Raw genomic sequence first — 24,789 nt, forward strand, 5'->3', positions numbered from 1 at the left:
TTAGCTTAAGATGACAACAATTACAGAACACAATTATGTAAACTAAAAACAACAGCATGGCATGCAAAGTGAACACATGTTTGTCAAGTGCAAGTAAATAAAATAAATTATGTTCAAGAATGTTATCATTTTATGGTTAAGTAAATATGCCATTTCACTTCTCAATAAGGTAAATTACTTTGTGAGCTTGAATGTAAATTCAAGGTATTAGTATTTAAACAGAAGTTTGATATTTTTCATCAGTAAAATGGTGTAAAAACTGACTACCTAGTTTCCTAATGACACATGGGCATTTAAATCTATATGCCTAAATCCACCCCATTCAAGTACTGTGCCATTAAAAATCAATTAAATGTATGATAGACTCACCTGTTCATCCGAATTGTTTTCCATGCTTTCAGCCGGGTTAACTTTTTTGTCTTTGAGGTTCTTCACTTTCTTCTTTAAAGACCTACATCTTTTAACAAAGCAATGTTTCATGCTGGTCAGTTTCTGTCTAGCCTGAGACTGTTTACTTGTGTTGTGTAGTTCTGATAACAGGGAAAAATCTGGTATCTGCTGAAAAAAAAATTTGAGTATACTTTAATTATGCATTATTTTGTTTTGGTGTTAAGTTAACAAGTTTTGAAAGTTTATAAAGATAATTTAAACAATAAAATTCTTTAAGCCAAAAATTCTATTGTTCCAGAATATTAACTTAATTATCCCCTTGTTGCCTATTTGATTTGTAATGATCTGAGTAATACTAAAATTCTGAAATGTCACACCTGAGGTGCTGAAATCTAATTTTTTCCACTCATCCATGGACAATTTCAAAAAGAATTTTACTGTTCTGCTTTTTTTGCAGCTAAAGTTAGGCCATCCTTAAAAAAATGTTTGTTTGCAGTAACGCGACCGACTCACAAAATTTGCCCCTAGGCCTACTCAATTTTTCTTTTTCCATGGTCAGGATAATTTTATTTTTTTAATCAGAAAATGATGCCTTGTGTTTTGTTTTCGTTCTTTTAAAAGTTAATAGAAGAAATAAAATGTAGTTCTTATTAAATTAGAATTCAGTTATTAATTTATTAATTGTTACCAGATTATCAAAGCATATATTGTCCAGCATATTGAAATTCCATGTTTATTTGGGAGTACAGTTCAATAAAAAAAAGAAAAAAAAAAAAATCAACCTACCTACCTACCCACCTTGAAAATTCTGGGTCGGGTTACTGCAAACAAACATTTTTTTTAAGGATGGCCTTAGGCGTATAAAAAGTTAGGAAAAGAAATAAGCAGCCAAAGAAGGTTAATAAACTTCCTGCGAGGCTCACACACTCTCTTAATGGCCTACAACCTTTTTCATTAACTTTAAAAAACTAACAATGATTTATACATCATGTGTAATATGAAAACTAATGAAAGTGAAAAAATACTCAATATCCTTCAGCTTTGAGCTTCAATATTTCATTAACTATAGGGTTTTAAAAATTTGCACTCGGTAAAATTTTAGATAACTGTTTTAAGATCTGATTCAAACAGTGTACATGAAGAATAGATGTATTATTTCAATCCCATAGCCCAAAACCCTGGATATATGAAAAGGCAGTTATTTCCTTTCCCAAACGGGGGATGAAAAGGGGAATCCCCTACTTTCCTGTTTCCAGTGATTTTTCTCACTTTATTGGGAAGAGGCCTTAGCCTCTTCATTTTGGGAAAAATTATCGCTAAAATTGCTGAATTTGGAAATAAAAAGCTGGTTTAAGTTAAGATTTTTGGGAAAACTGCATGATTTTAAAGAAAATTTCATTTGGGAAGAGGCCTTTTTTTGGAGTCTGTTATATAAGTAGGAAAATCACTGGTTTCAGGAAAGATCCTCAACTGTATGTTGATTCACAATACAGGACTGGATAGGATAGCAAAATTTCAGTATTGCACAGATTCAACATCAACTGCCTGAAATTTCTGTACCAAACCCCCCCCTAATATTCATACCTGTTGCCTTGATTGTATAGAATCTGTCTGATCTGTAACTATATCAGGTACTTGCTCTATTTCTGGTTCTTCTATCTCATTATTATTTACCTCTTTTTGTGAGTATGGTGAGCGATGTCTTCTGTTTGATGTCTACAAAAATACATGAACAATTTCATTTATTTTAATTTAATACAGTTAACATTGAAGAAAAAAATAAGGCAAAAAAAAAAAACCCCACCAAAAATGTTTAAGATAAATTTCAATTTTCAAACTTCTTTTTATTTTTATTTATTTAGCAATGAATAGCTTAGCATGGAAATATGAATAGTTTAGCTGAAGTTTTCGGCTAAAATATAACTTCACTGCACATGAACCTTTCTGGCTATGGTTTCACCATTGTGCTATAAGAGGGCTACTTTAGAATTTAGGAATAAAACTGGCAGGATTAATTTCACCAGTGCTTCCACAAGACACTGGATCTTTCATATATGTAAACATAAATAATTGTCATAACTTAAGCTGTGTTATATGCCAGCAATATTATAAATGAATGAACAGTAATATTTTAGGGAAGCTGTGGCCCTGAGTAGTTGTGCACCTCTTAATCCAGAGATCATTATAAGGTTCGTACCCCACTCAGGTCATTAACATGCTTCCTCACATGACACCAGTTCTGGTTAAGTTGGGTCCAGAATTAAGCAACTGAAAAAAAGAGTGTTTTAAAAGTTTAAGGCATTTCAATACATTAATACAACAAAAATTGAACTTCCAACAGTATAGAGCCTGGTCAGACTTCATGGATGTGCAGACTGGCCTGGCTCTATACTGGTGAGAAAAGCTAATCACTTTCAACAGGTGAAGGGTACTAAATGATACATTTTTTACTTTAAAAAAGTTCTACCTTTCTTGTGTATCTACATGATTGTGGGTTTTCTTTAGGTACAAAGTTTCTAAAGTCCATGGTAGTTTTAGATCTGGTCTCTCTCAGTGTCAGCCCCCTGTCAGCATTCTGTTTTGCCTGTTTACTGCTTGTATTGTCTACAGCACACTTTAAATGACACAGTCTCTTACAGGCTAAAATCATATTGTTTATTTTTTCATGATATGTTTTTTATTAGGTATATAAATGAAAGAGTGACATGAGCGGGAAATTATACACAGAAAAATCACACAAAAATTCTGCAGGTCATAGCCGGGACAAGGGCCTTTTTTCCTTCATTCATTTTCCTACATTTTATTTTATTCATTTGATAGATCAAAACTTCCTTTCAATGATATATTAAAAATAAATTCAAAAACCTTTATATTTCAAAACAAACAGGAGTAAAAATAAGACAATTAAATAAAAACATTATCAAATTGCGCAATTTCCTAAAGAAAGATCTGGACATTCAGGGCTTTTTATCCTTCTAAATCAGGGGCTGTTTAATCAATTAGACTGCTTCCCCTAATATCAGGATTTTTTTTAAAATGATTTTAAACACTAAAACAGTTTTCCCCTTTAATTAATTTATATCATTGATATTTAATTTATTAATATCATTTTTTTCTCTCCCCCTTTTGCAAAAAAACCATATAGGGTGATCTATTTATCATTTAATTATGCATAAGATTTTCATTGAATGTAGCCAACTTTAGTTGTATTCTACAGGACAGTACATTTTGTTTACTGATACTAAAATCCTTTTTAAACACTCTTCACTGAAGTTTTTAAAAAGTTGTAAAGCAACATATAACAAATCAACATAAACAAATTATTACTATATATTGTAATATATCATTTTATGTGAGGAAAAAAGGACTAACCTGTACATTTGTATGATGCCCTCTTTGGTAAAATCCTTTTCAAGCACTGAAGTTATCAATAAGTTGTAATGATAATATCAAATACCATAATAACACATCAACTTTTTTTCATAAACCTCAATTCTTTTTAGACTTAACAATGCTTAAACTTCACTCTCTTCCAAAAAGTAAAGACACTTTAGCGTAACCTCCTTGATATATAACCTAGCATTTTCAGGCAAGACATGTTTAAACAAACATCATTTACAGGATGCTAATCTGAACAGACTTGCTTTTACTTATATAAAACAATGGAGTATAAAAACAATAGAGATTTCAATGCATTATCTGACTGTGAAAACTTACCCTATTGTTTTAATTCTTCTCTTTTGTTTTATAAAAAGCTATAGTTAAAATCTTTATCTATAATTAGTGAAATACTATCTGGACACAGAAAATACATTACACTAGAGTAAAAAGGTTAAGATTTCATGGTATGTGGGCTTGAATGAATAGTCTGGGTTTTAGATTGTATAGTCTGTGTTGTTTTGTTTTTGTTTTTTTTATAAATCAATAGACTACATACATACGCTATGTTTTACATTATACCAGTACTGCATTGTACGCCACTTTGTAAACAAGCCGGCACTTGGTTTAAAACCAAAATAAACAAAAAGAACACGTGCCTTACCATGACTAAGTATAGTGTTTCAGTTTTTTCAATTTTTAAATGACAATATCAGCTTTAGATGTACAAAAAACAGGACTGTATGAATCAGTCAATTTGAAAACAAGATGATCATATTGTAATTGATAAAATATGTAATATGAATAGGAACATTATTTATAGAGGCAACACATTTCAGCATGCCCCATCATACTAAAGAGCCTGCCGAATGTATGTACTTTCCAGCTCCAAATGCTTTTAAATACATTAAACTGTTTTAACATTTTAAAAGGTTAACCAATATTACACTATATTCAATGTTTTCACAATTTTATTACCTTAGCACACTGCTGAGCTGCAAGTAGATTGGTGGACAGGAACCAGTTGTGTTTTGGGCACCAGTCATCTTTTCCAGTATCTTCCTCTGACAGTTGCTCTGTAGATATACCCTCTGAAATTATAATGAAATTGGCATGCTTATCTAAAAGGTAATGCTCAGAAATACAAACTGATCTATATGAACAAACAGAGTTATGGAATCCGAATGGGTCCAGCATCTGGTCCCCTTAAATGAAAAATCATATGAACAAACAAGCAAAAACATGATAGATTGTAGCTTTTCCCATTCTTATAATTATTTTGATTAACACATTTTGTTCTTTTTGAAAACTTACTAAATGCTAAATTTGGTTCCATCAGCTGTTTATGTAAATATTTTTTTCTTTAATTTTTGGTTTATATGCCCTAATAATTGTATACAGTATATTAGGGTATACATTTTTACATTTTATGAATATAATGTTTTTTATTGCCATATTGTTTTCATTTAACGCTCCCCTCTAAGAGCCACCACCATATTTTGTGGAAGAAAAATATCTTACCTTATAGACTTATTATCCATAACAAAAGAACAATGCAAAATATCCATATATTTTATTTGAACAAGAAAACTAGGTTTTCAACCACCAAGTTTTGATGTTACAGGAAATACGGTGAAGAAAAAATAATGATGTTATATATTCCAACACAAAGTTAGTTTCAGTAGTTCAAAATAAACAAGAGGGCCATGATGGCCCTGAGGTCGCTCACCTGTATATAGGCCCCCCACCCCCCAACGTTGCAGACCCAATTTAACCCAAGGGCTTTATTTGCACAAACTTGGTAGACACCCATAAGAAGATGTTTCATGCTAAACATTTAAGCTCTAGCTCATTGGGCTTTTTAAAAGAAGATTTTTTTAAAGTTTTTACTATACACATAAGGTTAAAAACAATGACACCCCTGGGGCCGGGCCAGTTTTGACCCCAGGGCTTTTATTTGAACAAACTTTGTAGACACTTACTAGAAGATGTTTCATGCTTAATATCTAAACTCTAGCTATTTGGGTTTTTTCAAAGAAGATTTAAAGTTTTTGCTAAACACATATAAAGAAAATCAATGACCCCCGGGGCGGGGCCAATTTTGACCCTGGGCTTGTATTTGAACAAACTTGGTAGACACCTATTAGAACATGTTTGATGCTCAAATATCTTAGCCATAGCTCTTTGAGTTCTTTAAAAGAAGATTTTTTAAGTTTTTTACTATATGCATATAGGGAAAATCAATGACCCCCGGGGCGGGGCCAATTTTGACCCAGGGCTTTTATTTGAACAAACTTGGTAGACACCCATTAGAACATGTTTCATGCTAAATATCTTAGCTCTAGCTCTTTGGTTCTTTAAAAGAAGATTTTTTAAGTTTTTACTATATGCATATAGGGAAAATCAATGACCCCCCGGGGCGGGGCCAATTTTGACCCCAGGGCTTTTTATTTGAACAAACTTGGTAGACACACACTAGAAGATGTTTCATGCCAAATATCTTAGCTCTAGCTCTTTGGGTTCTTTAAAAGAAGATTTTTTAAGTTTTTACTATATGCATATAGGGAAAATCAATGACCCCCGGGGCCGGGCCAATTTTCACCCCAGGGCTTTTATTTGAACAAACTTGGTAGACACTCATTAGAACATGTTTCATGCTAAATATCTTAGCTCTAGCTCTTTGGGTTCTTTAAAAGAAGATTTTTTAAGTTTTTACTATATGCATATAGGGAAAATCAATGACCCCCCGGGGCGGGGCTAATTTTGACCCCAGGGCTTTTATTTGAACAAACTTGGTAGACACTCACTAGAAGATGTTTCATGCCAAATATCTAAGCTCTAGCTCTTATGGTTTTTTAAAAAAAGATATTTAAAGTTTTTTCTTTCGGTTGCCATGGCAACCAGAGTTTTGCATGGAATTAAATTCTTTGAACAATTTTTAAAGGTGACCACCAAAGGAACATTCCTGTGAAGTTTGGATGAAATTGGCTTAGTGGTTTATGAGGAGATGTCATTTAAAGTAAAAGTTTACGGACGGACGCCGGACGAAAAGCGATCACAAAAGCTCACCCTGTCACTTTGTGACAGGTGAGCTAAAAAACCCCCAGATATCTGAGTAGGAATGCCACTCCCAGGCTTTATTTTCACCCAAGCTATACACATGCCAAGTTAAGAATCAATAGCAACAGTGACCTTGACCTGGGTAGCAATCCTAAGTTCCGTCTTGATAAAAGATACCCACATACTAAATTTGGTGTCAATAGGTCTAAGCCGAGGTAAATGAGTCGTCATCACCCTCAGACAGTACAATTCCATCACCAGCCGAAACATTTTCAATTACTTCTTTTTGCTGATTACTTATATATCTTGAATATTTGTACCCAGCACTTTGAGTCTTTTTAAAATTATTTTGATGCAATCCCGGGTGTAGATATTCCAAGGTTTTTGGCTCAAAATCCTTGGAAAAAAACCTCGGAGTATTGGAACGAGAAAATGCAAAACTTTGATGTTAAGAAAACCTTGGAAAAATAGGGAGAGGGCATAAAACCTTGGAAAAAATTTCCGAGGTTTTTTTTAAAAAAAACCTCGTAAAAAGTAAGACCTCGGAGTATTGGAACGATTTCCAAGGATTTCAGAATAAAAACCTCGTAAAATAATTTCCGAGGATTTTTTTTAGAAAACCTTGTAAAATGAGTGAACCTACGGAGTATTGGAACAATTTCCATGGATTTTTAAAGTCAGTTTCCGTGGTTTGTTTTCCAAGTTTTTTAAATGGAAACCTCAGAAAGTTTCTCAAAACTGGGAATACTGTAATATTTCCCTGAGGATTACTTTACTAAAGCATCAAGATCATTTTCCAAGGTTTACTTGAGCAAAAAACCTTGGAAATTTCTAGAATATCCATGGAAAATCAAAAATATAACAACCAATGAAATATTCTGAAAAGAGGCAATTATATTGTCCTTTTAAAGAATTAATAAATTTCTTATAAAATACTACATGAGCCAAAAATGATGACATGACTCACCTGAAACATTATTTAATTGTCAGAGTGAAGTAAATAGTTTATGCACTACAATAAATATTTAAGTTAGTAAGTCTTTAATGGTAAAGTATTACACTCAAATGGTTCAGTTCTAATTTTTTTGGTACCCAGCAAATTTTTTATGTTTCAAATATTAACTCTATTAAGTCCTGTTCACTCTTCATGATTTTAAAGTGTCCCCAAGTTTTTTCCCTCACCGTCACAGGGGTCACATGTGGAAAATGCTTGGGATACAATTCTGAAATAAATAAAGTTAATATTTAATAAAGTACCAGCCATTGGAAGAAGTTAGAAAAAAAATACAAATTATATAAAATCACTACTGGGCAACTTCCCTCTCCATGTGTGTCCAGGCTCAACAACCCTTAAACCTTGCCTTACAACATTGTATTTTTTGACTCTTGAAGCAGGATGGGCTTCTTCCTCTGAGGGAGCTATTACAGCCAGGATTATGGATTACCTGTGGTTATACTCGGGGGACAGTACAGTATATGTAGGCAATCAGAATTACATCATTTAATTTCTTTTTTATTCATCAATAAAAACCAAACTAATACGTTCCTTACATTTCCATAGACAAAAATATAAGTTGATATATTGTTTAAAAGATCGGCACTTGTGTATTAAAGGAAATATATCTTTTGAGTGATGCCAAAACTACTTTAATGACAATTGTTTAGATAGTATTGTTTTAAAATGAAGGCTTTAATATTTTCAAATGAACTTTTCTGTAGTAACTTTAAATGTTTGTCTAATTTGTTTTGAAATAATGAATTTAATTTTTTTCATGTTTGATTTTAATTTTTTATTCATCAGTATTAGTGTCAAGATTTCAAGAAAAACTTTTGTTAGCAATGTGACAATTCTGCAATGTTTAGAAAATAGGCAACGTCTGTTACTATTAAATTTTAGATTATGTCATATGGATGTTCCAACCTAAAGTACACTCTAAAAATATTGCAAAAAAAAAATAACGCTTTTCATAAGGTGAATTCTGATTGCCTACACTGACTGTATCTGTCTGCTCAAAGGGGCATGAAATGTGTTCCTGCAGCAATAAAGCTGAAGAGTCATCTGATATTACATTTACAGCATTTCAAGTATCAATAAAAAATATCAGTTCCAGAAACCATCATTCATTTAAATTTCAAATTGAAACTTTCAAAACCCTAGTTTTAAAACAAAAACATACTTTAGTATATTTCTTGAAGCCTTCCTGGTCTACAGTGGCTTCCTTTGTGCCAATGCCCAATGACTTTCCCAGTATATTCCTCTGCTTTATACTATGATAAGAGACTGGATTGCCATCTTCTTTGTAGTTTTGGAACACCAGTCCTGCAAACTTGCTCAAGCTTGACTCTGTAACTAAAGCATTGTAGATTCAAATAATAGATGAAAGATGAAAGTTTATGAATATTGTCATCATAGTTTCATGCATTCATCTTGTTAATACAATCATAGACAAACATAACATTCATACTCATGAAATATCCTCTAAACAATTGTATTTTTAAAACTAGGCTTACAAAGGTTAAAAATATAGATCTAAAATAGTTTTTGTTATTTAATATCTTATTTGAAGAAAAACCACAGTTTTTCTGCATAAATGTATCTAAAAGTTATTTACCGCCCGGTTTTCCTGACTTTTTATATTATGTTTCTTTTTGTTTATCTTCTGTCGCCAGGTCATTGATCTTTAGGTTAAATTACAACAACCAAACATTTCCTGAATCTTGTCACACTTAGATAAATGTTTTTGCTTTGAAAATTCATATATGCTCCCTAACATTTAAAACAAGATATCTCCAAAATTGCTTTAAATAAATCATGTTACCACTATTTTCCCCAACTATAACACTTTGACCCATTGTCTGAGATTCAACTTTTTCAACGGTCATGTTGGGATTAGGTTTATTATAATGTGAAACACTAGGGGTGATCCAATATCAAAGCACCATATTTTAATTTTAGCATTTATTGAAGGTACAATTTCAATGATAAATCAAGATTAATGTAAAAGTTGAAAATCTTTAATAAGTTCTTGCAAGAGAATCTGTTTGCAATTCATTTTAGGACTAATTGTTTTGGATGTATAAACCGCAGACTCCCCTGACTAAGTCAGCATGGAAATCTGGTCTATCACAACGAATGCCAATGAGGAAGATTGATATGCTTAGATAGGGAAACCACTGGGTGCCATTAGTTTATCTGAATCAGTGTGTTATATTCTGGTGTGAAATCTTAAGTGGATGCAGTATTTTTTATCCAAATTATAGAATTAACAAGCATACTGGTTATTATATTTCAAGACATTTTAATTGTACATAATTATATTTAAAGGACAATTAATAACATATGTATGTTTATTTACACATAAATTAATGGCAGAGTAAATTGTAATCAGTGAATGTATGTCACAGATTTTTTTGTAGAATATACTATTTTATATGGCATAAAACATAAGATTAAAGATTATATAGGCATTCTTATTTCAGTGTTGCTTAAACGCCTAAGTTAAGTTTATATATAGAAAGAAAGCTTTTAGAGGAAAAATACTGATAGCATTTGGAAACTGAATAGACATAAATACTGATTGTTTCTTTCTGTATTATAGTTTTTGCTCTTAGCACTATTCTTAAAAATGGAGAAGATATCTAGTAACGATAATTATAAATTAATAAAAAAATATGACAATTTTTTTTCTAAAAGTCTTTCCTGATCATCAGTTTTTGAATAGCATTTTTTTATTATCATTAGATGTCAATACATTTATAGCCATTAATAAATGTATTTTTATGTCAACAAGGAATTAATTTAAATATTCCATGTTTTCACACTTTCATTTTTTTAATTGATTTTTCCCAAATAAATTGCTTCAGAAATTTAAAGAAAAATTTTATTTAGAAGGTAGTTGGCCATTGACAATGTCCATACTGAAAATTGATTTCCCTGGACCATGCTGTCTTGCATGGACTAACCATGACAACTGTTTGCTCTGACCATGGATTAAATAAATATCCATGGCAATCTACAGCCGGGTTGGTAGCTTGGTTTGAGTAAATCTGCCAGCTTTAACTGTTGATCATTGCTTTTGATGCCATTGTTAAGTTTAAATCATGATTACCATTATTTTCCGAGATGAAATTTAGTAAAGTACAAATTTCCGAGGTCATTTCCAAGCTAAATATTGGCAAAGTGTTTCCAACAAATTTACCGTAAATTTCTAAGTTCTTTTCCGAGCAAAAAAATGACAAAGTTCTTCATTTCCAAGCTTTTTCCAAGCTGATTTTTGGCAGAGTGTTTAAATTCCGAGATAGTTTCCAAGGTTTTCTTTATTTCCAAGGATTTTATACCAAAAACCTTGGATAAAGTTTCCAAGGTTTTAAGAAAAACCTCGGAATTAAAAAAAAACCTTGTAAAACTTGATTATTTCCAAGGTTTTTGAAGCAGTTTCCATGTTTTTTTTCACAAACCTCGGAAAATCTACACCCGGGATGGCTGTTTATTTTTCATCTGGCACATTCGCATACACGCTTTCTGTCTGGACCAAGTACTTTTGCCGCATGATGTTTACCCCACCAGTTAAAACCCCACGTCTAATAAATATCAGCACTATGAAAAAAAATCTTGTACCATGTACGAGATCGTAAGAATGATAGCTTTTTTATTATTGTATTGTATCTTTAATAAACATATTTTAAAGCACATTTTAATAGTTCTAATTAGCGCCCCCCTTTTTAAAAAAATGCATGCTCCATTAGGGGCATTAAATAGAAACAATACAGTCAGGGCCTAAAAACCCTTCTTTGTAGAGGCCGAATATAGGCTGCTTCCCCAACCAAACTAGCCTCTTTTTTTCCCCAGTTTGGTCCTCAAAATTCCCAAGTCTTTTAAAATTTCCCATTGAATTTAGAAAAAAATTAAATGATGGTGTTGAATTAATGTCTTTTACTGCCTTATTTGTATTTCCCAGTGCTTTTTGCTTGTCTATTTTGAAGAACTTGTTAAAAGTTTTTTTGCTTGTCTATTTTGAAGAACTTGTTAAAAGTTTGTGTTAAATTTGAGACCCCTTTTCCCAAAGTATGCAAAAATCACGCATGTTTTCCCCCAAGAAAAAGGCTGAGGCCCCTTCCCCAAAATTGGTGTTTTGGCCCTGACAGTACATGTTGTTGACCAGCATTATCACTTTTAACAAAATTCTTTTAATACTTTTCAAGATATCCTCTGGACACGAGTGTGACAGACAGACGGACAAGCCAGCGACATTCATGCTCTTCCTTCAGAAATCATAAAAATTATATATGAAATATGTAACTTATTATCAATCAATCCATTCTCCTTTTTGCCACCTTGAAACCAGAATTTTTTTTTATATATTTTGGCTTTACCTGTTATACCCTCAAACATCCAAACCTTCTCCATAACAACCGAACCACGAACATCTAGGCTTGCAGCACTGAGGGATCTTCGCACATGTCTAGTCTTTGACTTCACAGCAGTGCATACACCTGGAGAATTTACCCTCACCATCTGAATTATAGAGTAAATTTTTATATCGATTATTTAGTTATTTTCTTTAGGTAATATTATTTAACCACTATTTAGTATTATATCATGCAATGCAGTCATTCCAATTTACCAGTCAGTTGTAACTTGTGCATGTCAATCACCCTAGTGATTTTTTTCCCAATCACAAGGGCTGTTGTAAAAAAAGCATAATTCCTAGCTTACCCAAAATAAGCTCAGCTTTTTCAAATTTAAAAAAAAAATACTTTTTTTTACTGCTCAGTAAAAATAAAATCAATAATAATAATTTCAATGCTTTACCTGTAATACATCTGTGATTGATTCTAATGTAATTGCTACATTTAGCAATAATCGAACAGGGTTTATTGTTAGGTTTTACAGCGCACCAAATAAGGTCATGTTGCACCAAAACAGGAGAAATGATTTTTGCTAACCTCTGGTGTTACAAACATAAAGCAACACCAGGGATCAAAACCATCTCACCTACTGGAGCTAAGAGATACAAACTGAAGACTCCAGTAATTCCAATCTATTTCGTTGCCAGTCTTCACTCCTCTTTTTGAAAAAACAGCGGAGCTAATGGCAAGACCCATTTGTGGCTCTCGGTGCCAGCATTGTTGTTGGTTAACCTTTTTGGTAAAGTTGTATTTTTTGGTTTAAGCCATATAAATATTTGAGCCGTGTCACGACAAAACCAACATAATGGGTTTGCGACCAGCATGGATCCAGACCAGCCTGCGCATCCGCGCAGTCTGATAAGGATCCATGCTGTTCGCTTACCAATCTATCACATGTAGAGAAACTGATAGCGAACATCATGGATCCTGATCAGACTGCGCGGATGCGCAGGCTGGTCTTGATCCATGCTGGTCGCAAACGCACTATGTTGGTTTTGTCATGACACGGCTCATTTATACATTACATAACCCACAGGAAATTGACATTCTATAAGCAAATAATTAAAAAATAACGGCAAATATACCACTCTTTACTATAAATAAACACAAGGAATGCAACACCTTTTGCACACTCAATACACATTTTATCTAATTACACACGTGGAAAATCAATGTCAACAAAGTAGTTTGGCAATTTCGATACACAATACAAAATTATACCTTTTACAACCAGAGCAACAGATAAGGTGCGTATTTGCGTATTTACGCAATTAATTTTATAAAATACGCAATTGATTATTTAAGAATGCGTATCAAAACCCATTTAAAAAAATAAAATACGCAATTGTCTTAAAAACCCGTGCGTATTGTCATTTTCATCACCGTAAAGTTAATCTGTCGTATGCTAGTTGTTTTGGACCAATTATATTGATATGCATGCTATCCGAATATTCCCGAATCAATGCTAACTAATCAACGGTTTCCGGTCTTCGACGGTCCCCGGTCTCCAAAGACCGACTAAGCCATATCAATAAAGCATGAGACCGTCGATTTGTCTACTCAGGTCGACGGTCTTTACAGACCGGCAGAGACCGTTTATTTTGCGGAGACCGTCAATAAGTAGGTCCCAGCTGTATCAATAGACGCTTCGAAAGCAATATGGCGTCGTACAAAAGGGAAAATGATTTGAAACATAACAGTCGTAAATAATCAAAAATCAGTCAGAAAACGAACTTGTTAAAAATATTATGAAATATAACATGAGCATTTTATATAAAGCATAAAACAATTGTGAAAAGTTCTAGTAATTTGTTAATCCTATTTTCTTTATCATATTCATATCTTCATAATTGAATACCCAATTGATCTTGAAATCATAGGGTATCGAGTTTTGGAATACCCAATTAAATGGAGCCAATACCCAATTCCAAAGGAAATGATGGAGTAATACCCAATTCACTTTTAAAGCTTATCTGTTGCTCTGACAACCGCTGATATTTTAAAACAAAGCATTGCATAAAAAAAAATTGGCATATTTACTCAAATGTCAACAAATAATTTTGTCTGGCACTCTATGTGCTGACAGAATGTCAATCTCCTGTGCCTAACCTAACACACAAGCTTTGTTTCCGGTTTTGGTTTGTCAAATTTATGAAAAGAAATTAAGAGAATTTTTAGAGGTCTTTTGCATAGGCGAGGTATTATTGCATAGGCGAAGTTTCTATTGAAAATCGAGGCAAGAATACATGACGAGTAGCGAAGCATGCAGGACGAGTATCATCCGGTCATGTGTTTTGACGCTCATCTTTTTTGACGCCATTTTTGTTTTGACCTAAGCATTGGTGAAAACGACTCTTATGACGTGATAATTTGCTGACTGCACTGCCAGCATGTATTTACAACGTATAACTAAAACATGTGGAAAGACAGAAACATTTCACTAAATATACTTCACCTTTATCATATTTATTGTATTTTTTCATCTTTTTACTGCAAAATCAATCGATGTTTATGCAAGCCTTAATTTTGCAAATACAACTTTTGGAAAATCTTGACCTGCCTTTTTCCGTCCTCCATTTTAAAATGTCTAAGGAGTGTCATGTGACCAAAACTTTGCAAAGTGCCCTTAATATTCACTGTAGCAAAAGGTGTACAGCTTATATTGTTTAAAAACGTTAATTCGTTTTTAATTGATACTGAGTAAAATTCATAATGGATTGATTATTGTATATAAAGTTTAAAAAAGAAAGAAAAAAACAACATTTCTTTAATCAACATATACATATCTTAACAACATCTTTCATTTTAGATATATTTTTCAGCTCTGTAAGCCAAAAAACAGATGCTATTAATCAAGTTTATTGGTAAATACATTCAAGCTTAAAGAGACAGGTGCACCTATTAAGACTAGTCCAATATATTAGACGTTACAGGCTTGTTATAATTTATGTCGGTCAAGCCTGACGTCTAAAAGTTATTGCTCAAAAACGCATAGCATCATAAAAAAATAAAAAAATGTCTATTGTCTTGCCTTTCAAGCTTTATTCAAAAGCTTATCTTCTTTTCTTTCAATTTCATGCTCAAACATACACAAAAACTCTCAAACAATGTACTTATCAATTTAAAATAAAACATAAACATCAATATTTTTGTCAATTGGCCATACTGGTTAAGCAAGGTGCTTTACAGATTGATTCCAAATTTTTGAACGGAAAAATATATTCAAACACACTGACGGTGCATGGGCAATTATTTCGTTAAAAAAATATTCTGTTAGATTGTTCTGAATCAGTTAAACGCTTGCATTTGAATTAGCCAATCAGATTTCGTGCACTTTATGGCCGCCACTTGTTTATCGGCTGTAAAAAGAATTGAAATACATGAGAGGATTTAATCATGATTTTTCGGATGTGACAGTTTAATTATTTTGACAAAAGGTATTTATTTTTTAGTTTTGTTCATAAATAGGTCAAAACTGATGTAAATACACGCTGTCTTCATTGTTTTTCGTTCCGCCCGATTTTCTGGCGGAACATGCTATGGGTTTTTGAGCAATTTTGATATGACGTTGCTTTGCCCAGAAGCAAAAATATCTCAAAGCGCCGTCATATTTATAGGACTACTATTAAGACCACTGTCAGGGTGTATGGCATTCCTAAATAATGGACAGTTTTATATGAAATAAAATATAATTTAAGTTTTCACAATGTTGTTACATTATAGGTTTGCTCATTTAAAAACTTCTTTTGCTGTACATATTGCATTACAGTGAAATATCCTTTAAAAATAAACACCCAATGAAAAGGCGTCATTGCATATGACTGTAAACAACAATGGATGCCTCCACGGTCTGTTTACTCAAGTACAAAACTTAAGTGATTTTGAACTTTTAACAAACATAAAAAAGGTTTGCAGTGATAAACAACATGCCATAGTAACTTTACATTGTATTTTATTTTATGATCAAGTTAATATAAAAAAATGCACTAGTTAAACAGCTTAAGGGCGTCAAAACTAATGACTCTAGGATAGAAATTTGAAGCCACTCGTCCTGGCTCCTGCAGGATTAGGATTATAAAATATGGATTTTACTTAGCTAAAGATACTTCAGCGAACAGGTTTTATAGTATTGCTAGACCTGTTCGCTGAAGCCAACCCCGTATCGAAAGTCAACCAGACCCGTGACATTTTTATGTCATGCTGTAATTCAATAAATTTGCGTGATCTGGACAAAAACTATTTTAATACAGGTAGTTGGATATATTTGGGACCCTTCAGTCTATATATTTTTGAACACAGAATGTTAGATTGATGAAATATTGCCTCAAAGTTTATCAGCGGGTTCACATTTCATAAAATTCGCCGCCATTGCTGCCCTAATTATCACGTGACCTGCGAGAAGTTTGGTTCGGATACCTTTGCATGACATTTAGTGACACGTGACCCAAATGCTATTTTTAATTGAAAACATGGCTTTGCAATTATGAATAATGGTGTATTTATTCAATAACAGACATTGTACCAAAAACATGTTGGATTTATATTGTTTTGAGTGATGATTCATGAATTATTTGTTTGTTTTAATATAAAATCATACACTTACTAAAAATAGTGTATGGTCCGTTACTAAAAATAGATGATAGAATTTCCAAAACATGAAGTCCCGCGAGATCTCATTTGAAAGCAGACTCCATATTGGTAAACATCCTCTACATGTTTCTCTTAAAAATAGTTGGGTACACAATGTCATTGGAGTTTCATTTAAAAACAAAACATGAATTGGTTCAAAATTGATTTGTTTATCAAATGGTATTTTTATTTGACCCAAATTTAATTAAAAAGGGTGATTTTAGAAGGTTTTTATGTACGGCGCACGAACTGTCAAATTCTGGTAGCCTTTGCAAATAGGGTTGACCCATAACTTTACTGTCGCAACGTCAAAATAAAAGCGACATATAAAGTTATGGAAGCCAGAACTAGATTTTACTGTGCACAGATTGTATAGAGCTCATAAAACTTATCTTTTTTTAACGCACATCCATACAATTTGAAAAAAAATTGATTAGTGATAATAGGGGCCTACTGATAAAAATAGTTTTTTTTGAGTCGCGAATACCGATTACAAAATCAGCCTTTTTAATACGGGGAAGTCAAAGACCGGGCCCGCGAAGCGGGTCCGGGCTTTGGCTTGCCCGGCTATAGACTACACGTGAATATTTAAAAGAAAATCAAATAAAAAACAATTAAAAAATATATAGAATTCTATACCTATCAATGAAATTTTCAGTGTCAGTTCTAGTCGGGCGCCGCCATTTACAATGTATGTCAATGATAATAGGCGGGGTATTCCGATAACGGAACAAATCTCAACTTTTCGGATTAGTAATAATCGTCGAGTGTTCCGAGTGAAAACGGAAGCGGTGTATGTAATATCGAATGACACCTTTAAAACGGAAAGAATGAAAGAATTTTTTAACGACTTCCCCGTTCATAGGCTTTGCCTAATTTCATATTATTTAAAGTACTAACATTTATAGGTTTCTCTGCAGGTAAATATTATTAAAAAGTATGGTTATTTTTACATATCGTAAATCGTTAAAAATCCTTCACCTTGAATGGGAATGGCTTGAAATTAGAAAACCATTCGATGCATAGTTTAATGGCGGGATCTTTTAAAAACTCGCCTACCTGCTATGCTTGATTTTCAGCAATGTGTACTCAAATCGAATAATCGAACAAATCTGCTCATTTTGGTAATCGAGGAAATTTTCATTTGTATACACATGTATTTCAAGTGAAGTGTAAAGATAGTGAAAGAGTTATAAAATAAGAAAGACTGTTGGTGAAAGGAGTTTAGCACCGGTCTAAGGAGATCGTAAGTTCGAATGCCAACAGAGTTTAGAATCTCTACTGTAGATACCGATGTTCATAAGCGCGCGAGGCTCTTTTCCCGATATGCTTATAATTAAAATAATTTCATGAATGACTTCAGTTTTTTAGGTGAGATCACAAGCAGAAAACTCCTTACAGACAACTTAACTGAATTCATTTTTTTCTTGTATAACTTAAGATTTACAGAATAAAAGTAAGGTTTCTTCATCATTCCGATGTCTGTAGACTTAGCTGTTTCATCTGATTTAATTGACACAGATGTGTAACTGCCAAGTACTTCTTCGTAAGATTATGTAGTGCCACGTTGGGGCGGCTAACTTTGGAGGACAGCTTAAAGCTGACTTCAGCTTTTCAAAATCTTAGATATGTTATGTTTTTGATAAATCGTATCATATAATTGTCGATAATACATAAACAATAAGGAAACGTCGTAGGCATACGTTTTTACATTGCACCAACACAGCATAACTTGTAACGACAATGTGAATCATAAAACATTTGTTTTTGAATGACTTTCCTTTAAATATAAAATGGTTCAAGTTCGTCTTTAACCCATTACTTCATATACACGCCTTTTAACGCCTTTTTCACCCCCCCCCCTTTTTGTTGTCTCAAATGATGAAAAAATGCCTTAATTAGGCCCCAAACACTTGTTTTTGTTTAAGAAATGTTTTTAAAAAAATTGACCTCTTTTTCGGCGCGGCCCCCAACCAAAAGATACATCAGGGGGTTGCCAGAAGGGGGATGTGCCCCCTTCTGTTTTGGGGGGTTTGAAGGGGGGCGGAGTCCCCCTCATCGCCAAGAAAATTTTGGACTTGTGAGAGGCTGTAAATGACCCCAGATTGATCATAAGGTAACGTGTAACCAACGCTGAAAAGCATTTGACTCTATCTCAATCCATTGAGAAGTTGCAGCACTTTGAAATCAATTTTGATGGAAAAAATCAACGCAAAATAGTGATTTTTTTTGGCAATTTTGAGATGTCCCCTCGTTGCCATGGTAACAGAAAATTTAAGTCTGAGCATGTTGTTGCAAGGACAATGGTCCAGTCAACATTTGTGCCAAGTTTGATTAGTGTTGAAGCAGTTTTTTATAGTATTATAGCAATTTGAACTTGTAACGGGAGACTTTTCAATGAAAACAGCCATTTTTCACAAAATGCTCATGAAGCAATGGGTTAATGAAAAAAATAAAAAAATCTACAAAACAACAATTTTTCTTCAAATTTATATGACAGGCCATGTTTAAACATGAAAAAACGCGATTTAGGGTAATTTCAAGTATTTTCATCATTTTTCAGTTAACCCATTACTTCATATACACGCCTTTTAACGCCTTTTTCACCCCCCCCTTTTTGTTGTCTCAAATGATGAAAAAATGCCTTAATTAGGCCCCAAACACTTGTTTTTGTTTAAGAAATGTTTTTAAAAAAATTGACCTCTTTTTCGGCGCGGCCCCCCAACCAAAAGATACATCAGGGGGTTGCCAGAAGGGGGATGTGCCCCCTTCTGTTTTGGGGGGTTTGAAGGGGGCGGAGTCCCCCTCATCGCCAAGAAAATTTTGGACTTGTGAGAGGCTGTAAATGACCCCAGATTGATCATAAGGTAACGTGTAACCAACGCTGAAAAGCATTTGACTCTATCTCAATCCATTGATAAGTTGCAGCACTTTGAAATCAATTTTGATGGAAAAAATCAACGCAAAATAGTGATTTTTGGCAATTTTGAGATGTCCCCTCGTTGCCATGGTAACAGAAAATTTAAGTCTGAGCATGTTGTTGCAAGGACAATGGTCCAGTCAACATTTGTGCCAAGTTTGATTAGTGTTGAAGCAGTTTTTAGAGTATTATAGCAATTTGAACTTGTAACGGGAGACTTTTCAATGAAAACAGCCATTTTTCACAAAATGCTCATGAAGCAATGGGTTAATGAAAAAAATAAAAAAATCTACAAAACAACAATTTTTCTTCAAATTTATATGACAGGCCATGTTTAAACATGAAAAAACGCGATTTAGGGTAATTTCAAGTATTTTCATCATTTTCAGTTAACCCATTACTTCATATACACGCCTTTTAACGCCTTTTTCACCCCCCCCCCCTTTTTGTTGTCTCAAATGATGAAAAAATGCCTTAATTAGGCCCCAAACACTTGTTTTTGTTTAAGAAATGTTTTTAAAAAAATTGACCTCTTTTTCGGCGCGGCCCCCCAACCAAAAGATACATCAGGGGGTTGCCAGAAGGGGGATGTGCCCCCTTCTGTTTTGGGGGGTTTGAAGGGGGGCGGAGTCCCCCTCATCGCCAAGAAAATTTTGGACTTGTGAGAGGCTGTAAATGACCCCAGATTGATCATAAGGTAATGTGTAACCAACGCTGAAAAGCATTTGACTCTATCTCAATCCATTGATAAGTTGCAGCACTTTGAAATCAATTTTGATGGAAAAAATCAACGCAAAATAGTGATTTTTGGCAATTTTGAGATGTCCCCTCGTTGCCATGGTAACAGAAAATTTAAGTCTGAGCATGTTGTTGCAAGGACAATGGTCCAGTCAACATTTGTGCCAAGTTTGATTAGTGTTGAAGCAGTTTTTATAGTATTATAGCAATTTGAACTTGTAACGGGAGACTTTTCAATGAAAACAGCCATTTTTCACAAAATGCTCATGAAGCAATGGGTTAAGATACTGTCCAAGGGCTGTAACAAAAATTATGATTTTTTTGGTTTTGTTTAAATATTTTATTTTAGACAAGTTGTGATCAGAAAATGCTATCGTCGATTGGCTTTGGCTGTTCCTGGCTGCCTATCATTTTCATTAAGATTTCTAGCGACTTGCATTCCATTTTAACTCTAGCTCACGATTTCCTTCAGGTATTCAATTAGCATTGTACATAGACATGGATTTTGTCTTGAAATTCAGAATTTAGTAAACCTATACGCCATCTCTTTCTATATAAAATTAAGAGAACAGTATATTCAGTTTAAGGGTTTTTTACGGTTGTTTTACCCTTTTCCACTTTTATCTACGTGGCTTTGGGGTACCTCTGATCCCCTTTCAAAACTCCATTTTATTTAGTTTTGCCCATTGTTTTCTCGTTTAGGACACTCGCATTTTGTACTTGGGGACCAATGCCGCTTTTCATGGAATGTCACTAACGTGTCACAGTGAAGGTTTCATCATAACCGCCATATGAACACATAGATCTGCGAAATTTCAAGATTCATGGTTTTACCAGTCCACGTTAAATGTTGGATTCTGCTTGGGTCGGTGCTTGGGGCGTGAACGACAGCTTGCAATTACCACTACCGTTCATGAACAGGCTCAATGAAGCCGAACCTGCAACATTTTTATTTTTGCCGTGTTGAGCTTTCTTTAGGGATTCCTTATTTTTTGAGACAGAACAAAATGAAAATATTATGAAAGTTCAAATTCCATGTATGTAAGAAGGCTTTATTGTTTGTTTTTTAAGATATTAGCCTTGGTCCCGACACAAATTAACTAAAAGGCATGTGCCTGTTATTTATATTTGTTGACTGATAAATATGTTATTCTTGTTATTTATATTTAGTTTCGTCCATCCAATATACCATGCCAACTTTCATGTCATTGTACTGTTCATGCCATTATATTTAAGCATGTTTTTATGTTAATCAGGAGAAACTTGTAGATAATGTAATGGCAAGAAAAAAGATTAAAGATTTTTTTTCTGCAATTTATTTCTAAAATATATAGGTATATAATATAAAAAATAACAATAAAGCTTCCATATAATTACTATATCGTCTTTAAAATAATAATCCAGCGATTAATAGTCATGAAAAAACAAATACAGGGTGAGTATAAGCATATGCTAGGTGAACATCGTAGAGATTCCCAATTTGTTCACAAAGAGGACACTTGTTTATTGTGGTCTTTACTGAAGAAAACTATATACCTGACAATAATTAGAGCTACATGTATATCATTTTGTCAAGGATTGTGGAAGTAAGCAATGAATGAAACTTTAACTCTATACTGATCAGACCATGTACAAAGGTATCTTTCAAATGAAAACAGATAATGTTATAATTTCCTGTTACACAATAACATACCACACATAAACAAGGTAAAATAAAATCATACACCTGTATTTCATATCACAGACTGCTTTAAATGAACAAATAGTAAAATATGTATATATCTATATTCATTTAATATATTAATTTGAGTATAAGCGGGACAAGAAAAACAAAAGCTCGATGATAATATACATGTATATATACACAAGATATAACGACTTATTAGAATAGCATTGCCCTGACATAAAACAAAAATAATTCAATTAAGCGAACGTGTTGAAAATAAAACTCCAATGAAAAAGATTGAATTAAAAAAAAAATGCGCATTAATATTTCGATATAATTCTGATGCAATTTGAACATAGCTGCTCGTTTAAAATGTTATCGTATGTAGTATGACCTAACTATATATGGCATATTTATGAAATATTTTTTCAACATTGAATTAACATGAATAGCACCAAATATAGTTTAAAACCACTCAACTACGCACATTTGTTCACATGAACACTTATTATTTTCTACAAAAAATATGATTACTGTTCTAAAAACATATATTGACAATTTTCTATATGAAATACATGTATATCGAACTAAAAGGCTCTCCAAAATTTTAACTTCCGGTTATGGGCAGCCATTTTGGATGTCTGTAAGAAAAAGTCAAAGAACTAGGCTGTATTAAATAACAGAAAAAATCCCAAACTTAAACTTTTTATAAATATTTTCTGGATCAACATCCTTTTTTTTCATTTAAAGTGAATTGGTGTTTAATGGAAGGTCTGCTTTACCATGAATAAATATGTTGATAGTACCATAGGTAAAAACAAACCTCAGAAGAATCATATATGAATGTTGTGGAAAGTGTAAGATATATGATTCGATAGACATATCAATATATATTAGATAATAAAGTGTTCTAAACTACTACTTTTATCATTATTCATATAAATGTTCATACTAAATTTCTTTAGAACTGTATCAACATTTTGTTTTCCAGAAATATTTCATGACAATATCCAAATGGTACATTTGTGTTGTTTTAATCAATATTTAAAATGCATACGGAAAATATCCTCGTTATAAACCAATCTACTTTAAACCAAATGTTATAAACAGTACAATTCAATTTGACTGAAATTAAAAAAAATAAAAATAAAAAAATGGAAACATGTCATATATGATATTTGATTAATGACAAAAACATGAATTTAAATGAACATTATTATCAATAACAGCAACAAGTATTCTTCTTTAGAAAAATACTAAAAATGTTATAAAACGATTTTAATGTTTTTAAAGAACTTTTTTGTTTGTTTTATGCATATTCTGTCCAGAAAACGAAATAATTTTAAAAATAGTTTGGTATAAGTGAAAATAGTATATAATTATGTTTTGTAAATTAGTATTATGCATTCTTATACTGTTTTATAAATGGGTTAAAACTATATGGTTATTTTTTAAAATTTTTGTTAGTTATTTTAAACATATTGTATAAGTATTAGTAACATAAACATATTATATCCAAACAAAACTATGAAAGTTTCTCATGGCACTTTGATAGAAAATGTTTCTCAGGAACCTCCACTGAGGTTTAAAAGCCTAAAAACATAACATTTGAATTTCTTACATAAATTAGCTGGGGCACTTTAAACAGAAATATTTGCAAAGATAGTTAAGAAATATTTTTTTAAATAAATTGAATATTGTATTCTTATGCTTTTCTTAGCCATATTTGAGTGAAAAGCGTTAAAACGCTTTTTATTTTCGGTCATTTTTTACAATTTGAATAATTATTCTGGAAAAACGAAGTGCGCGAATGATCTGAAATTTCGTACATAGATTAGTGGTCTAAACTTTCATCAAATGGTACATTTATCAGGAAAAAATATTTTCAGTCCCAGCATGTCAAAAAATCTCAGTGGAGTCCCTTTCATTAAAGCAAAAGGTACTTTCTATTCGAAATATACGAGTATCATGGCCATATTGAAATAAATGATATGCAGTAAAATATTGACTAAACTATATCTTTAGTACATTTGCAAATAAAAAAATAAAATACATAATATAATGTATTTTATAAGTTCTAAAAATAGTTAAACATTATAGTAACAAATTGTCAGTTTTACTGACATAAGAACAGACGTTTCAAAATAACATGAAACATGATGTGAAATTTTAATGAAAATACAATCTTTGATATTTATAACATAAACATTTTATTGCTGAGTCACTTTGAGCAAACGTTGGTGTAGAGACATGTCTTTTTGAACACACTTATTTCATGTTACGTTTTGAACGAAACATTTATATATACAATTGTCTTTTGTAGTGTGCTGATGTTATAAGTGTACTTGAAGTGGATCTGGATCAACTGCAGGTCTTTGGATGTGGAACTGAAACGAAAAATGTAAAATTAGTCAGAATTTCTTTTATATAGATTATTGTGATGACTGTCGTTAAGAATGTAGACTTATTCAATGAAAGAAATCTACATAAGCCTTTGCCTTTCTTTTCAGTCCTGTATTATATCATGCTGTTGTATCATAATTGTACATGTATATGCTTTAAACTATATGACAGAAATACTGTTTTAACCAAGAAGGTA

At 32.6% G+C, this 24,789-nt stretch overlaps 2 protein-coding genes across 2 annotated transcripts in view; both read right to left on the bottom strand.

Annotated features, from left to right (window-relative positions):
* LOC132712990 (uncharacterized) overlaps positions 1-17,926 on the bottom strand; it is a 33,356-nt gene extending 15,430 nt beyond the window's left edge. Inside the window, exons 1-7 of the mRNA XM_060695798.1 lie at positions 17,848-17,926; positions 12,202-12,343; positions 4,747-4,859; positions 3,763-3,808; positions 2,858-3,030; positions 1,975-2,106; positions 370-558 (exon numbers count right to left, since the gene is read on the bottom strand). Coding sequence (XP_060551781.1) covers positions 370-558; positions 1,975-2,106; positions 2,858-3,030; positions 3,763-3,808; positions 4,747-4,859; positions 12,202-12,343 — 795 coding nt within the window. The 5' untranslated portion in view covers positions 17,848-17,926. The remainder of the gene's footprint in view (positions 1-369; positions 559-1,974; positions 2,107-2,857; positions 3,031-3,762; positions 3,809-4,746; positions 4,860-12,201; positions 12,344-17,847) is intronic.
* A 4,394-nt stretch (positions 17,927-22,320) lies between these two features.
* LOC132715378 (uncharacterized) overlaps positions 22,321-24,789 on the bottom strand; it is a 70,140-nt gene continuing 67,671 nt past the window's right edge. The window contains exon 50 of the mRNA XM_060698741.1: positions 22,321-24,577. Within this exon, the coding sequence (XP_060554724.1) occupies positions 24,524-24,577 (54 nt within the window). The 3' untranslated portion in view covers positions 22,321-24,523. The remainder of the gene's footprint in view (positions 24,578-24,789) is intronic.

This window comes from Ruditapes philippinarum, unplaced genomic scaffold, assembly GCF_026571515.1.
Source record: "Ruditapes philippinarum isolate M1 unplaced genomic scaffold, ASM2657151v2 ctg1746_1_1_1_1, whole genome shotgun sequence".
Taxonomy (NCBI): domain Eukaryota; kingdom Metazoa; phylum Mollusca; class Bivalvia; order Venerida; family Veneridae; genus Ruditapes; species Ruditapes philippinarum.